This window comes from Culicoides brevitarsis, chromosome 1, assembly GCF_036172545.1.
Source record: "Culicoides brevitarsis isolate CSIRO-B50_1 chromosome 1, AGI_CSIRO_Cbre_v1, whole genome shotgun sequence".
Lineage (NCBI taxonomy): Eukaryota > Metazoa > Arthropoda > Insecta > Diptera > Ceratopogonidae > Culicoides > Culicoides brevitarsis.
The window spans coordinates 25355220-25368682 of NC_087085.1; the positions used below are offsets into that span (position 1 = coordinate 25355220).

Below are 13463 nucleotides of genomic sequence, written 5' to 3' on the forward strand. Positions count from 1 at the left end.
CTGACGTCACAATTGTGACACATTAGTAACACACGCGTTGTTATTATTTTTTTTCTAGATTTCCTAGTCGTCCAATCTTCGCTCACTCACTCATTTATATTCACATTCACAGCACTTTTTACGAGCAAACACACACACACACAATTTTTATAGCTTGCTTTTTATTGCATGTCAAGTTTTTCTCCTCTTTTATTATCGTCGTATATAGAAAACGTCGAGCAAGAGTGAGTTTCCTCTTCGTCTCCCGACGAAAGTTAAAAAGAGACACATAATTTTGATATTATTATTTTTTTCTGACTCAGTGAAACTTACGGGGCTTTTGTGCCGTATGCGCTGTCATTCACGTCCTCTGAGAATTTTTTTTTCGTTTCTTCGTTTGTTGTATTTGTATGTGATATCATTTTTTCGAGATGATGAAGCGAATCACAATAAAAGTATAATTTTTCCCGAGAAAAATAATGAAAACATGTTTTTTTATGTTAAAAGGCACGTGCAGCTCCGTAGTAACTAAAGACTACTAAGAACTATCTATGTAAATAAAACTAGCGCCACCCGTGAACTTCGTTTCACCCGTCGACTAATTTTAAGGGCTAAAATATGCAATCAACATTATTTTAAAAATAAATCGAATTGAATGCGATGATGTATGCAATTAAACTTACACGTCATATTTGAGAAAATCCATACGTTGTTCTAACTTTTCTGTTTTTAAACCTTCACCTACCTAAGTTTGACGAACTATAAAAAAAAATCGTGAAACAGATTTGTATGATTGCATTTCAAAATTTATATTATTTTAAGTTTCAATCAAATATTTTGTATAATTTTTCAAAATTTATATAAATTTTGTAATGAAAAACCTCAAATTCTGCTTCGCGAATTTCTAGGGTTTTTAATGTATCAGATTTAGTCGAGTTTAACTAAAAGAATGATTGTGGGATGATTCGTGGAAAATTATGAAAATTTGACGTGTAAAATTCATTGCATATAGTTCATCACATTTTATTCGATTTATTTTGAAAATTGCGTTGATTGCATAGCTTTAGGAGAGACTTCTGCGAACCAAAAAAATCGACAGTATAAACGAACTTCATGGGTAGTTTTGCATTACAAAACATAATAAAAACGATCATTGACGTAAATAAAAAATGAAACTCAACAAGATTTTCCGTTTGTGACTTTATCGCTATAAAATAAGATTCCAGAAAAGTCACTGGAAACCTCATTATAAAGAATTCTGCTGAGTAATTTTTACATTTCAATTTTTATTTCTTTGTGTCATATCAACATCAACTGTCTCATCAACAAATACAATCATGTTACAATACTTTCTCAATCTGCATCTTATTATTTGTTCCAAGAAGTCTGTCTCATCTGTGTATTTTATCGATAAATTGAGCGTAACAAGGAATTCAATGTATTCCAAGCATGTTTTTGTTTCATACACATAATAATAATTGATAAGGTCGCATTTAACATAGTTTTCGCATCTAGTAACGATCCTTTTTAATATTTGTTATTGCTACCTCCATATCCGGCTTTTGTTGCAAAATCGAACATTCATAATAAATTTATGTAACAGTAGACTATATTTTCTGACGTCATTTTCACAATAATGGAAAATTAATGTAAAGCTGCAATAATAACAAATAACAGTATTGTTATGAAAACTTACTTTTTAAATTTTTTTTATTTAATAATTGAAAAATATCCTGCTATTTATGGCGCATTAATTCGCAAAAAATATAACAAGAGGGGACGCCCGGTCCATAACTAAATGATCATTACGACCCAAATTATTAAAATAAATTAAACATTCAAGAAAAATCGTTATTTAATCAGATTACCGTTTATACAAAATACACAGCAAGTAGCACACGAAAATAAAAACAAAACATACAAAAAAATAATCCTCAGCTCTAAAAGTTTTGTTTTAGCATGAAATCAAAAAGTTTTGAACTTTTGAATATAAAAAAAATAATAATGTAGCAAACACAGATTTTCTGCCGTGTTCGTAACGAGAAAACGAAAAAATCCCTAAAGTAATCACAGAAAAATGTTTCCACTAATTATCTTGGTAAATAGGATCTGTTACATTGAAAAAGAAAAAAAAAATAAAAGTTTTTTGGACTTTTTGTTGACGACACGGCCATTAGATGACGAGATGTGTGAAAGTAAAGACGAAAGTAAAAGTAAATAGGTAACTGCTAAAAGTTTTATTTCTGATTGGATGGCAGAGTTTCAAAAAGTATTGATATTGTGTGTGCCTTCGATCGCAAAAGTTTAGCCATAAAAATGTAGAGTCTTCGTTAGTGCACCGAATATTGAATGTCAAGTACAGTATCGAGAGAACTTTTCTTGTTATTTACATTTTTACGGACTGACTGGATTTCATTCTTAAAAACTTGGAGAATTAAAATGTAAAATTCCAGAAAAGTTTTTTGTGGTTGATTTTATGAGGTTTTTATTCAACCAAGATTTTTATTTAACCAACTATTAAAAAAATAGAGAAAGTAGTCGTCTGAAGCTTTTCTTCACCAAAAGCTTCGCTTTTTTGTACCCCTTATTTTACGATTTCGCACTCCTCAAGTCACATTTTCATACTCCTCATTTTGGGGCACAGGTGACACACATACGGACGACAAGTCGAGTTTAATACCGCATTTTTTCTTCGAAATGCGGTATGATTTTTTTTTAAATTAAAAAAATAAATAAATATTTATGACCACTTTAAATGAAACTTGAATAAAACTCAGAAATAAAATCAAAATTTTTGAAAATGAAATGGAGGATAAATCTGGTCAAAAATTATTGATGAGAGACTTTTTAATTTGATAGCATTTTTTTTACTTTATGGTATATTTCATTTTTAAAATGTTAGAATAAACAAAATTTATAAAAAAAGAAACACATTCTTGCAACTACTAAAATAAAATTTTTGATTAAATTTTTACAAAAATTTTTTACCATTTATTTTTTCCACTTATTTTCTATGGTATGGGATTTTATTTTTGAGTTTCCTTTGTACTAGCAAAAAAAAAATAAATAAAATAAGTAAAATAAATAGGTAAATAACTAAAAAAAAAAATATTTACACTACCGATATATTTCAGCCATTTTTCCGTCCTTCCTGTCCAATTTTTGATCGCTTCTTTCAAACATTTGTTATGCAAATTTCCATAAAATTTCACAAAGTAAAAATCGTCGCATCGCTTGACAGTTATTATTCAATGAAATATACTGAAAGACACTGAAACACAGCACCAATGTAATCAAAATAAAATGATGATGGAGTACGAACCGCATTTTGCTGTTGTCGCACTCATTGAAATGAATGTCAAACGATGAGAAAATGGGTTGACATGAACGTAAAATATCTGCAGGTAAAATTTTTAGGTCAAATATTTCCATACTGTTGTATTTTTTCTTGTTTGAACGGTTTTCATTCCCTCGAGGACCGTTTGATTGGCGGTAGATTTTTCGATACACAATGAAAATTTTCTTTTATTCCATTTTTTTTCCAGTAAACAAAGAAAGTTTCATTTATTTATGAAAAGATTTTTAATAACAATGGTCTTCGGTAATCCCTTGACTCTCGTCATATTTATCAATGGATGAACAACGAGTATCTTCTAATTTTCTCTTTTCTTGTTATTTGTTTGTAGATATTTACGTCACTTACGATCCTTTTGCTTACTTGAGGCTCATTAACATTTTATGCGAGATTTTCTTTTATGTTTTATAACGAAAATGACGGAGAACGAAGACAAAACATGAATAAAAGATTGTTTTTGAGCACGAAAAAAAATGCGACCACATGTTGCTCGAAGCAAGGAGATAAAGACGAGAGATTTTAATGATTTCTTTATACCTTTTTGCCATTACAGAGTGACATCTTTGATGAGATTGAATTGTCGAATTTATGTTACGCTGAGTGTAGCATCAAGAACGTGAATCACAGCTTTCAGGTAAGTTTTATCACTCAATTTTTCTACACTGTAACAATGTGCCGTTGACGACAAGGCGTTTCTCGGAATTGATGATTATTTGATGTGTATTTCTTAATCGTATTACGCGTGTAAAAGTGTAAAGATGAAAGAAAATTTTTGCGCGAACTCACACAATTCGACTATGTATTTTCCACATACGAACTCCCTCGTAATCATGACCGAGCTTGTTATCAAATTTATGATTCATACGTGACTGATTAACGATTGAGCATAACAAACACGTCGAAAAAAGACGCAAAAAAATGTAAATATATATAAAATTTTACCATTAAATTTATTTACGTTGTCATTAAATTGTTTACCTGCGTCACAGTGAGACTTTTTTTTAACAACGTGTGTCAATCGGAAACAATAAATTCATGTTCCTTCACACTTTGTACAGCACACCGCATATCATGATGATGCATGTTAATGGCATTTAAACAAGGACAATGAAACATTCATTTTGCAAATTTTATGCACGAATTAACTCGCATATTTATAGGGAAATAATATTGGCAAAATTAGTCTCATAGGCGAACGATGAAAGATCTTTATTGTTCAAGCGGATTTGTTAAAAAGCTGTAACTAATTTTATTTATGATATCATGTTGCAGAACAAAATATTCTTAGCTGTATTTTATCAATGAATGATTTTCTGAAAGTAACTTTTAAAATTATTTATTTTTCTCAATTCGGGTTAATTTAATTTTTTTATACTTTGGTGAGGGAAAAAATTTCATGCTATTATTGACATTTTTAAACATGAAAAAATTGATTAATTCAAATTATTTTTATTTTTAACTCATAAATCAACTATTTACTAACTCATAAGTTAAAAGATAAAATATAAGGTTTAAAAATAATGTTTTAAAAAAATCGTCTAAGTTTTTTAAGTGAATTTGTCGTTAAAGCAAATTTGTCGTTAAAGCAAGTTAAACTCTTTTTTTGTATGATATTTTTTTAAATCGAAATTTACCTATATATGTAAAAAAATCTTTTTTATTGATTTATTTTTTTCTTGATTGTTTTTCGTCAAAATTAGAGAGTTTTTACCAAAAAAATCTTTTACACAACAAGCAATGTGCGTGTCACTTGAGCGGGTCACAATTTTTTGGGGGCATCTCTGGTGCATTGCACCACCTATACCTGATCTCTTCTCATTAAAACAAAAAAAAAATACACAAAAATTACATTTAACTAGGAACGGAGTGAACATTCCAAAAGGAATTTAAAAAAAGCAATAAATCAAATGATTAAATTTTATCGAATGAATCGAACTTTTGAAAATTAAGAGGAATATTTTTCTTTATCAAAAATTGAAAAATGTAAAAAAAAAACATTGCTAAAAACTGTACTTGCCCAAAACTAATAAATCTCTTGCTTTTTAATACTCCTTATTTCTCTTTTAAATTTCGTTAAAAATACAAAGAAGGAAATCCAAAACATTTCAACTATTTTTTACATTGCCCTAACTTTCTTATACCTTATGACGAACAATATCCCAATTAAGGTTACTAAACACAAGTATAGGTTTCCTCTTTTCGTATGGATAACAATTGTGTCAACAGACAATTTCGGATGGCAATCCATCAAAAATTGCCATGATGGTTAGACACAGTTGAAAATCGTGCCATATATCACTTTTGCTATCAAATTGTTGAATTGGGTGCTCAAAATATAAACTAAATAGACAAGCACGTACCTACTTTCCTCGCATCTCGTGATGAAAAAGTTCATAAGAAGTACCATTATTACATTTCATGGGTCCTTAAATCCTTGTATATCGTGTGTGTATGTGCCCAAGTAGAGTGAAGTGTGTGTGTATTTTTATTGGTTTCGCTTTTGTTATAGACATCTGCTCGACGAAAATCCCACTGGCAGGCAGCACGTATTAATTTATTTAAAATGAGAGCAGATTACATCGCAACGATGTCTGAAAAACGTGAGAAAAGAGCGAACCTTGGAGCAATTAATTTAAACGAGGCTTGTTATAAGTAAAAAGTAAAAAAAAAAAAATAAACAGACATTTCTTAGAAGAAAAGTTACGAGGTTTTCAATTGCACATATGTCCGTGCCAAACGTTCAGGTCATGGAATTTTCTCGTTACTTGCTCTAAATGTTTCAAATGTCCGACAGCACACAAAATAATTTCTCGTCTTGTATGACATGTCATTACATTATTAACAAGTGTCCATTCCATTTGACATTTCACTAAAATAGTAGCTTTCTTGTTGTTAAATGAAGTGTGGAAAATGAATTTTATGGATAAGTTAGCATGCTAGGTCAACTTACCTGTGTGTTTCAAATCACTTTGTGATTGAAGTTCACTTGAAATTGTTACAAAAATGAGACGGGCCCAAATATGTCGAAAGCAGACCCCCTTGAGTGCGTTCAAATTGTTGACTAAGAGGCATGTTATTTAATTAAAATTCTGTCAAGGGAGAAGATTGTCGATGTCGTCAAGTTGATTAATGGCTCAAATTCGATATAAATTTAAAAAGATTAATTTTCCTTTGCAGCTGATTACACCTCATCGATCTCTTGTCTTGTGTGCCGAAAATCGTCGTGAAATGGAAGACTGGTTGCAAGCATTGAAAGCCGCCTCTGCACGAGAATTCTTCGAGCCCGGACCGGTGGATCAACACGACTTCCTCTCCGGACACCATAACTGGTATGCAACGTCACACGGACGGCCCACCTACTGCAACGTGTGTCGCGAAGCACTCTCGGGCGTCACATCGCACGGTCTCTCGTGCGAAATATGCAAATGTAAGGTGCACAAGAGGTGTGCCGCAAAAGCCATTGCCAATTGCAAATGGACGACGCTTGCGAGCGTGGGCAAAGACATAATCGAGGACGAGGATGGGAACATTGTGATGCCGCATCAGTGGATGGAGGGAAATTTACCGGTGTCAGCCAAATGTATTGTCTGTGATAAAACGTGCGGATCTGTGTTACGGCTGCAGGATTGGCGGTGTTTGTGGTGCCGATCAACAGTGCATACGCAATGTCGTCCAAATGCTCATGTTCGATGTCCGTTGGGACCAGCGAAGGTATCCGTGGTGCCACCGACGTCACTTCACAGTATCGGTCTCGATGATGCGTGGGATGTTGTGAGGCCCCAGGGAACTTTTTCACCCTTGCTGGTGTTCGTCAACAGCAAATCGGGTGACAATCAGGGAGTCAAATTTCTACGGAGGTTCAAGCAACTTTTGAATCCTGCGCAAGTGTTTGACCTAATATCTACGGGACCTGGACTTGGTTTGCGCCTGTTTCGACACTTTGACCCGTTTCGCATTTTAATTTGCTCAGGGGACGGATCTGTTGGATGGGTTTTAAGTGAAATCGATCGATTGGATATGCAAGTAAGTACATAAATTATACATATCTGAATGTGTAATTAAGGCATGCCAACATTCCTGTCGTCGCCAATTTGGGCGTCTGTAATTAAAATTGGTATTCAACTGTATTCGTTTTTCATTAAACAAATAAAAGCCAAATTTAATTTTTTTCATAGAATTACAATCAACTCAATTTTAAACAATTTATTAACACTGACATGGCAAATTCAGCCGATTAATGTCTACTTTAAGAATTAAGAAATTTACCATTTTTTGTATATTAAATTGCGCGTTGGTAATAATGAATATTCACAAAACGACCTGAAAACTCCATTTTCACATAAAAACTATAGGAGCTTCTAAAAAATTAAATTAAAAAAATATTTTTTTTAAAATATGTACAGCTTATTATTTTCTGAAAAATGGTTTTAAAAGTTAAGTTTTATAAGTTATATAACTAAATTTTTTTTTTAATTTTCTCTTTTGAATTCTGTGATTTTTTTTCCTTTTCTTTGTTCAATTAAATGCTCAACTTACAAAATAGGACAAGAGACAAATAGGTTTTAAAAAATATCGGAACTTCTTAAATTGCAATAATTATGGCTTTTAGATCTAGAAATTCTCATATCGTTTGAGAAACGAAAGAACGGAGAAAATTTAAGAGATAACGTAAATACTTTGATGAAACGGATATTTGAACAATTTTCTTCGGAAATGACATGATTTCTGTAACAAAATATAGGATTTAGATTTCATGTTCCTATCGTTTCAATTGCGTTTTCCTTCCTGATCAAAGAGACACGAAAAGGAAAGAATAGAATCGTAGTTGGTCGTTAAGGTTTTTGCCAGAAGCAAATCGAGAAAATTTCATTTATTATTGATGTTGTCACGAAAAAGACATATCATGCTTTTATTTTTACGTTCAAAGCATCCACAAAAAACGACGAAGGTAAATTACATCTAGACAAAAAGCTGGCGAATTACTAAGAGAATTTATGTTTGTCGATGCAGGAATGTGACCAAATTAGTGGATATGCCATTTAAAAATTTCTATTACTCAATTAAAAACATTTTAGCTAATTTCTGTTTTTTTAATTGCTAGAAACAATGTCAAGTTGCTGTATTACCGCTGGGAACAGGTAATGACTTGGCTCGCGTACTTGGATGGGGCAGCTCTTGTGATGACGATACAAATCTCGCTATGCTGCTGGAACGTTACGAAAAATCCAGCCTAAAGTTCCTCGATCGATGGAGTTTAATGGTTTTCGAGAAGACAGTGGGCGTACGAACACCGAAAATGTCAATTTCGGCCCCTGGCCCGGATCCGATGTTGCAACAGTACCAAACGTCGGCACTTTGCCACCTGCAATCAATCATTGAGACAGACGACTTTGATGTCATGATAACATCTGTGCGCATCTTATGTGAGGTCGTAAATGATTTCATCAGTCGTGTAACGGAGAATAACCGGGAGGACGAGCAGTTGTCCATTAAATGTGATTTACTGAGGTAAGCGAAGTGCATTAAAATGGATCACAGATCCAGGGAAACACTGAACCGCAAAAAATGGCTATCGAAATACTTTTTTCGTAGAATGATGATAACGACGAAAAAAAAAGACAAATTATTTTCTTTTTTTTACGTTTTCCTCTACATGACACGAAAGAAAGAACGAAAGTGTGTACATAAAGACCGTGTAATGCTAGAGACGTGACATATTTTTATAAATACTTTCGTCTTTTTCTTTATTCTTTTGACACAGACAAAAGCTTGGCATGTTACTTGATACCTTGAGAGACGAAGAGAATGGATTGCATCGTGATGATGAATTGCTGAAAACGTTGAAGGAAATTGCGGAAAAAGGATCCACAGAACGTCCGTTCGACAAGTAAGTTTTTCTCACTGTTTTCTGTTTAAAGCCAATCCAAATGAAACTCAAAAATATATTTCGTTGATTTAGAATAAAAATTTTTTTTTGACTTAATTTTCGAGCTAATTTGGTTTTAAAATTAGGTTTTTAAAAAAATATGAACAAATAAAATATGAACAAAAAAATGATTTAATTATTTGTTAATAAAAAATTATAAAAATATATTTTAGGCGTCATCCATTAATGGCGTTGGCAGTTAAATAGGGGGTGGGGTTCATTAAATTTACGACGGATTCCAACGAGGGGGGGGGGGGTAAGCAGAAATGTACGACGTCGTAAAATTAAAAAAAGTAATCAATTTACAAACAATAAATGAGCAAAAATCAGTTTCAAATTGTTAAAAAAACGTCATGATGGCTTAAAAAACGTCATGTAAAAATGACTATTAAAACGTTCTATGGAAAAGTAATCAATTTACAAACAATAAATGAGCTTAAAAAATTATGACTTAAAATCGAATTAATTCTGTATGAGTATATGAGCGTTAGTTTATTAAAAGTAAACTAATTAATAAATATCAAGTATGTTCATAGGATCAAATAAAACAGTTTGAAAGGTAACAAGTAACAACTATTTAGGAACTATAAATTGCCCGTTACGTGATGAAACGCAATGTCAGGCGGTCCATGATAATGTTAAAATTGCAAAAAGCCACATCAATGTCTCAAAACATCATGTATTACATTTACGCTAGAGGAAATTTGTCACAAATGCGCTAAATATCAGACAAATCATAGAAAATGTAAAATACTTATTGCCGTAAATTTAACTTACAATAGCAATAAAATTGAAAAGTCAAGATTAACCGCTTTAAAGATGATGGCTTTAACTTGCAAAAAACTTATAATTTGTGAAGCATTAGTACATTTGCACATAATAAATTCGATCGCTATGTTGTACATTTTTGATGAAGCGGATAACGTCATAACCTTAAGGATTGAAAATTTCATTTAGAAAAAAAATTCTTTAATAAATAATTTGTGAAAACATTTTTTTATTTTGGACTTTAGGCGTCGGATAAAAAATTACATTTTTTGACCCCCACCCAGGAGGGCCTATAATCGGCAACCGTCGAAATTAAAAGACGCCCCCTAATTTACGACGTACTTTTTAGTAAAATCCCCCCTTTTTCAACAAAAATTGTTAAAAATTAGCTCAAATTTATGTGGAAATTTGTGTAAAATTGTATATGTTTACTCAGTTTACTCATAAGTTAAGAAACAGATCAAAAAAGTTTCTAGCGCTTAAATATTTGTGAAAAATTGAAACGAAAAATCTTAACTATAGAGAATTTACACGATGTCGTATCCTCCTCTTACCCCCCTCCTCCTACGTCAAAATCCATCGGAAATTCATGGACCTCCATCCCCCCTCAAACTGCTGCCGCCGTAAATGGATGGCGCCTTATTTTTGAGTTTCGTTTGGAACGGTAATTTTTATTTTTTCTTTTCTCACAAATTTTCTTTTCTAGTTTTCCCAACATGGAGCAACGACGTGCATCTGTGAACAAGCTCGAAAAGGATCATCTGAACACGAAGGAACGCATCAGTCGCAGCATGAAACGAACGGAACGCGAAGCACTTCAATGTCGTGCCAATAGTTTGAAACGAGCGATGAGTAATTGCATCGACTGGCAAGATCGTCCAAACATAAAACCAACTCGGAGATTCTCGTTACGCGTCGATCACATTCCCAAAGTGCAACAATCGTCATCAGCTGACACCACACCATGTAGCTCACCCGTGCCAATCGCCCATTCGTTATCTCCTTCGCCGTCACACACGCGATTGACATGCATTTCCCCGTTGCCTGACATTCGTCGTGATTCCGTTGACGAACAATTTCTAAACACGCTAAACTTACCGGCTCCAAAGGAATTTGCTGATCCGAATTCGCGTCGATGCTCTGCAGCGCAACCGCCTTTGATGGAGGAGAATGAGGACAGCTCGGGTTCCGGTAAGACAACAATCAAAGTGGATTCGAGCTCGTTGAAAGTCACGTATTTGTCGGATTCTGTTGCAACGACGGCACCCACAAGTGTGACTCTGGAAAATGATACGAAACCTATTTTATTCGACTTTGATCTGAATAAAGCGAAGGCATATAGTGTGGCAGAAGGAAAGTTGGCACCCAAGGAAGACGAATATGTTGGATTTACGCCTATTGAAGTGCTTGAACGGAATTTACTGAGAAATCAACAAATGACAACGAATAACTCGCTTCAAGTTCCTGCAATTAACGTCATGGATGGCCTAGAGCGCTTACCTGCGGAAAATGTCTACGTGGGCGACAACATAACGATCATCGACACCGATGCCCTGCAAAAAGATCAGCAGCAACATCACTCGTCTAGCGACGAGCAGCTTCCTGGTGAAGCCAGCGACTTACTTTCGACGATCAGCAACGAAGAATGTAGCGTTCGATCGGAAATTCTGGATCGTCCATCGGAAATTTCACAGTTGGTGACAGATTTGAACGATTTGGATCTTGATCAAATTAATCACATTGACTCTCCGGATGCGAGTGATAACACCGACATGCTACATGGCGAAAGTTTGCTGGATGACGTGAGTTCCTTGCTTGGACAAGATTTGCTCGGAGCGTTGCAGGACAGCACGATGACCGAGGATTCGACTTTGTGTACGCTGGAACGTGAAAGATCTCGTCGTCGTAGCTTAAAGCAACATCTTCAGAAGCAACAACAACAACAGAACAGCAACGAGACACCGGCGGCGACAAAATGCGATTCCAGCCAATACGGATTTGAGAATCGTTTGTTCGAGTTGACGGAAAATCGTCAAGCCGAGCCAAAACGTTATCCCAGTTTGGCTCAGTTCGACATCGAAAACGATATTGCGCGCAAGAGTTTTAAACGGCAAAAATCACTCAAAAGTGCCTCTTTTAAAAGACGTCAGGACGCATTGAAGCTCGAACAGGAAAACAATCGACTCACGGATGCCATTCAGATTCAAATTCAGGGCTCGCACTCAGACTTGTCGGAACCGGACCAGGAAACGGTCAAAGAAACCAAAGGCAAACCTCCAAATTTGAAGTTGGATGATGCAGCGACGTCCATTGAGACAGACGGCGAAACTAAATATTCCAAAGAAACCAGTGAAAAAGATGAAATTAAAAAGAAAAAAGTTCCTCATATCAGTTTTGTCATTGAACCTCCTTCGCCTTCAATTAGCGATCATGAGTTACGATCGACGAAACTCAATGAAAATCGGCGACACTCAAGTCATACGCCGAGTTTATTGGCACCGAAGGATATGGAGATGAATAGACGTCATTCTGGGAATAATCCAAATTTGCTGGGACTCGATAGAGAACATGTCAGATTTTTAAATTGCTCACCAGCGGCAACGAGACGCATATCAGTTGGGAGTTTGTTTAAGCCAAACGAAACAAATCCGTTGTCCTTGGGAGCCTCAAAATCGAATTTGTACAGTGGTTCGACGATGTTTGGTGAGAAAGACAAACATGCGGAAGAAAAGAAACGAGAAAAGGAACGTGAGAGAGAACGAATGATGAATAAACGACTTCCCATAATCAATCCTCTTGTGCAACTTCCATCTTGGCCAAGTAAGAAAATTTTTGTTTATGTATTTTTTCTTCTTCAATCAAAAAACCACAAAAATGATGTGTCAAGTCACGTGGTTTAAAAATATCTCACGTTACGTGATTTGAAAATTTATCAGGTTAGGTCTGGTTTGAAAAATTTTTAGGTCACGTGGCTTAAAAAAAATTCTCATTTGAAATTGAAATTGAACAAAAACTTATTTTTTTACTTTCTTTGAAATTTCATCTAGATGTCAATAGTGGATTCATCTCTAAATGTTTGTTGGCCAACGCAGATACACTTTGTGCAGCCGTTAGTCCGTTAATGGATCCGGATGAGACGCTGATGGAAGGATATTACGAAAAATGTGTCATGAACAATTACTTTGGAATCGGAATCGATGCTAAAATCTCACTGGATTTCCACAATAAACGCGAAGAACATCCTGAGAAGTGCAGGTCACGAGCCAGGAATTACATGTGGTACGGTGTCTTGGGCAGCAAACAATGGTTACAACGAACATACAAAAATCTCGAACAACGAGTCCAACTAGAGTGCGATGGTCAGAGGATACCGTTGCCTTCGTTGCAGGGAATCGTCATCTTAAATATTCCAAGGTAAGATATTTTAACACTTTT

General features: G+C 34.4%; 1 protein-coding gene across 1 annotated transcript in view; it reads left to right on the top strand.

Moving 5' to 3' along the window:
- Positions 1-13463, top strand: part of LOC134833126 (diacylglycerol kinase eta) — a 33781-nt gene that overhangs the window by 18745 nt on the left and 1573 nt on the right. Inside the window, exons 3-8 of the mRNA XM_063847350.1 lie at positions 3888-3968; positions 6512-7357; positions 8436-8842; positions 9096-9221; positions 10735-12848; positions 13076-13442. Of these exons, the coding sequence (XP_063703420.1) occupies positions 3888-3968; positions 6512-7357; positions 8436-8842; positions 9096-9221; positions 10735-12848; positions 13076-13442 (3941 nt within the window). The remainder of the gene's footprint in view (positions 1-3887; positions 3969-6511; positions 7358-8435; positions 8843-9095; positions 9222-10734; positions 12849-13075; positions 13443-13463) is intronic.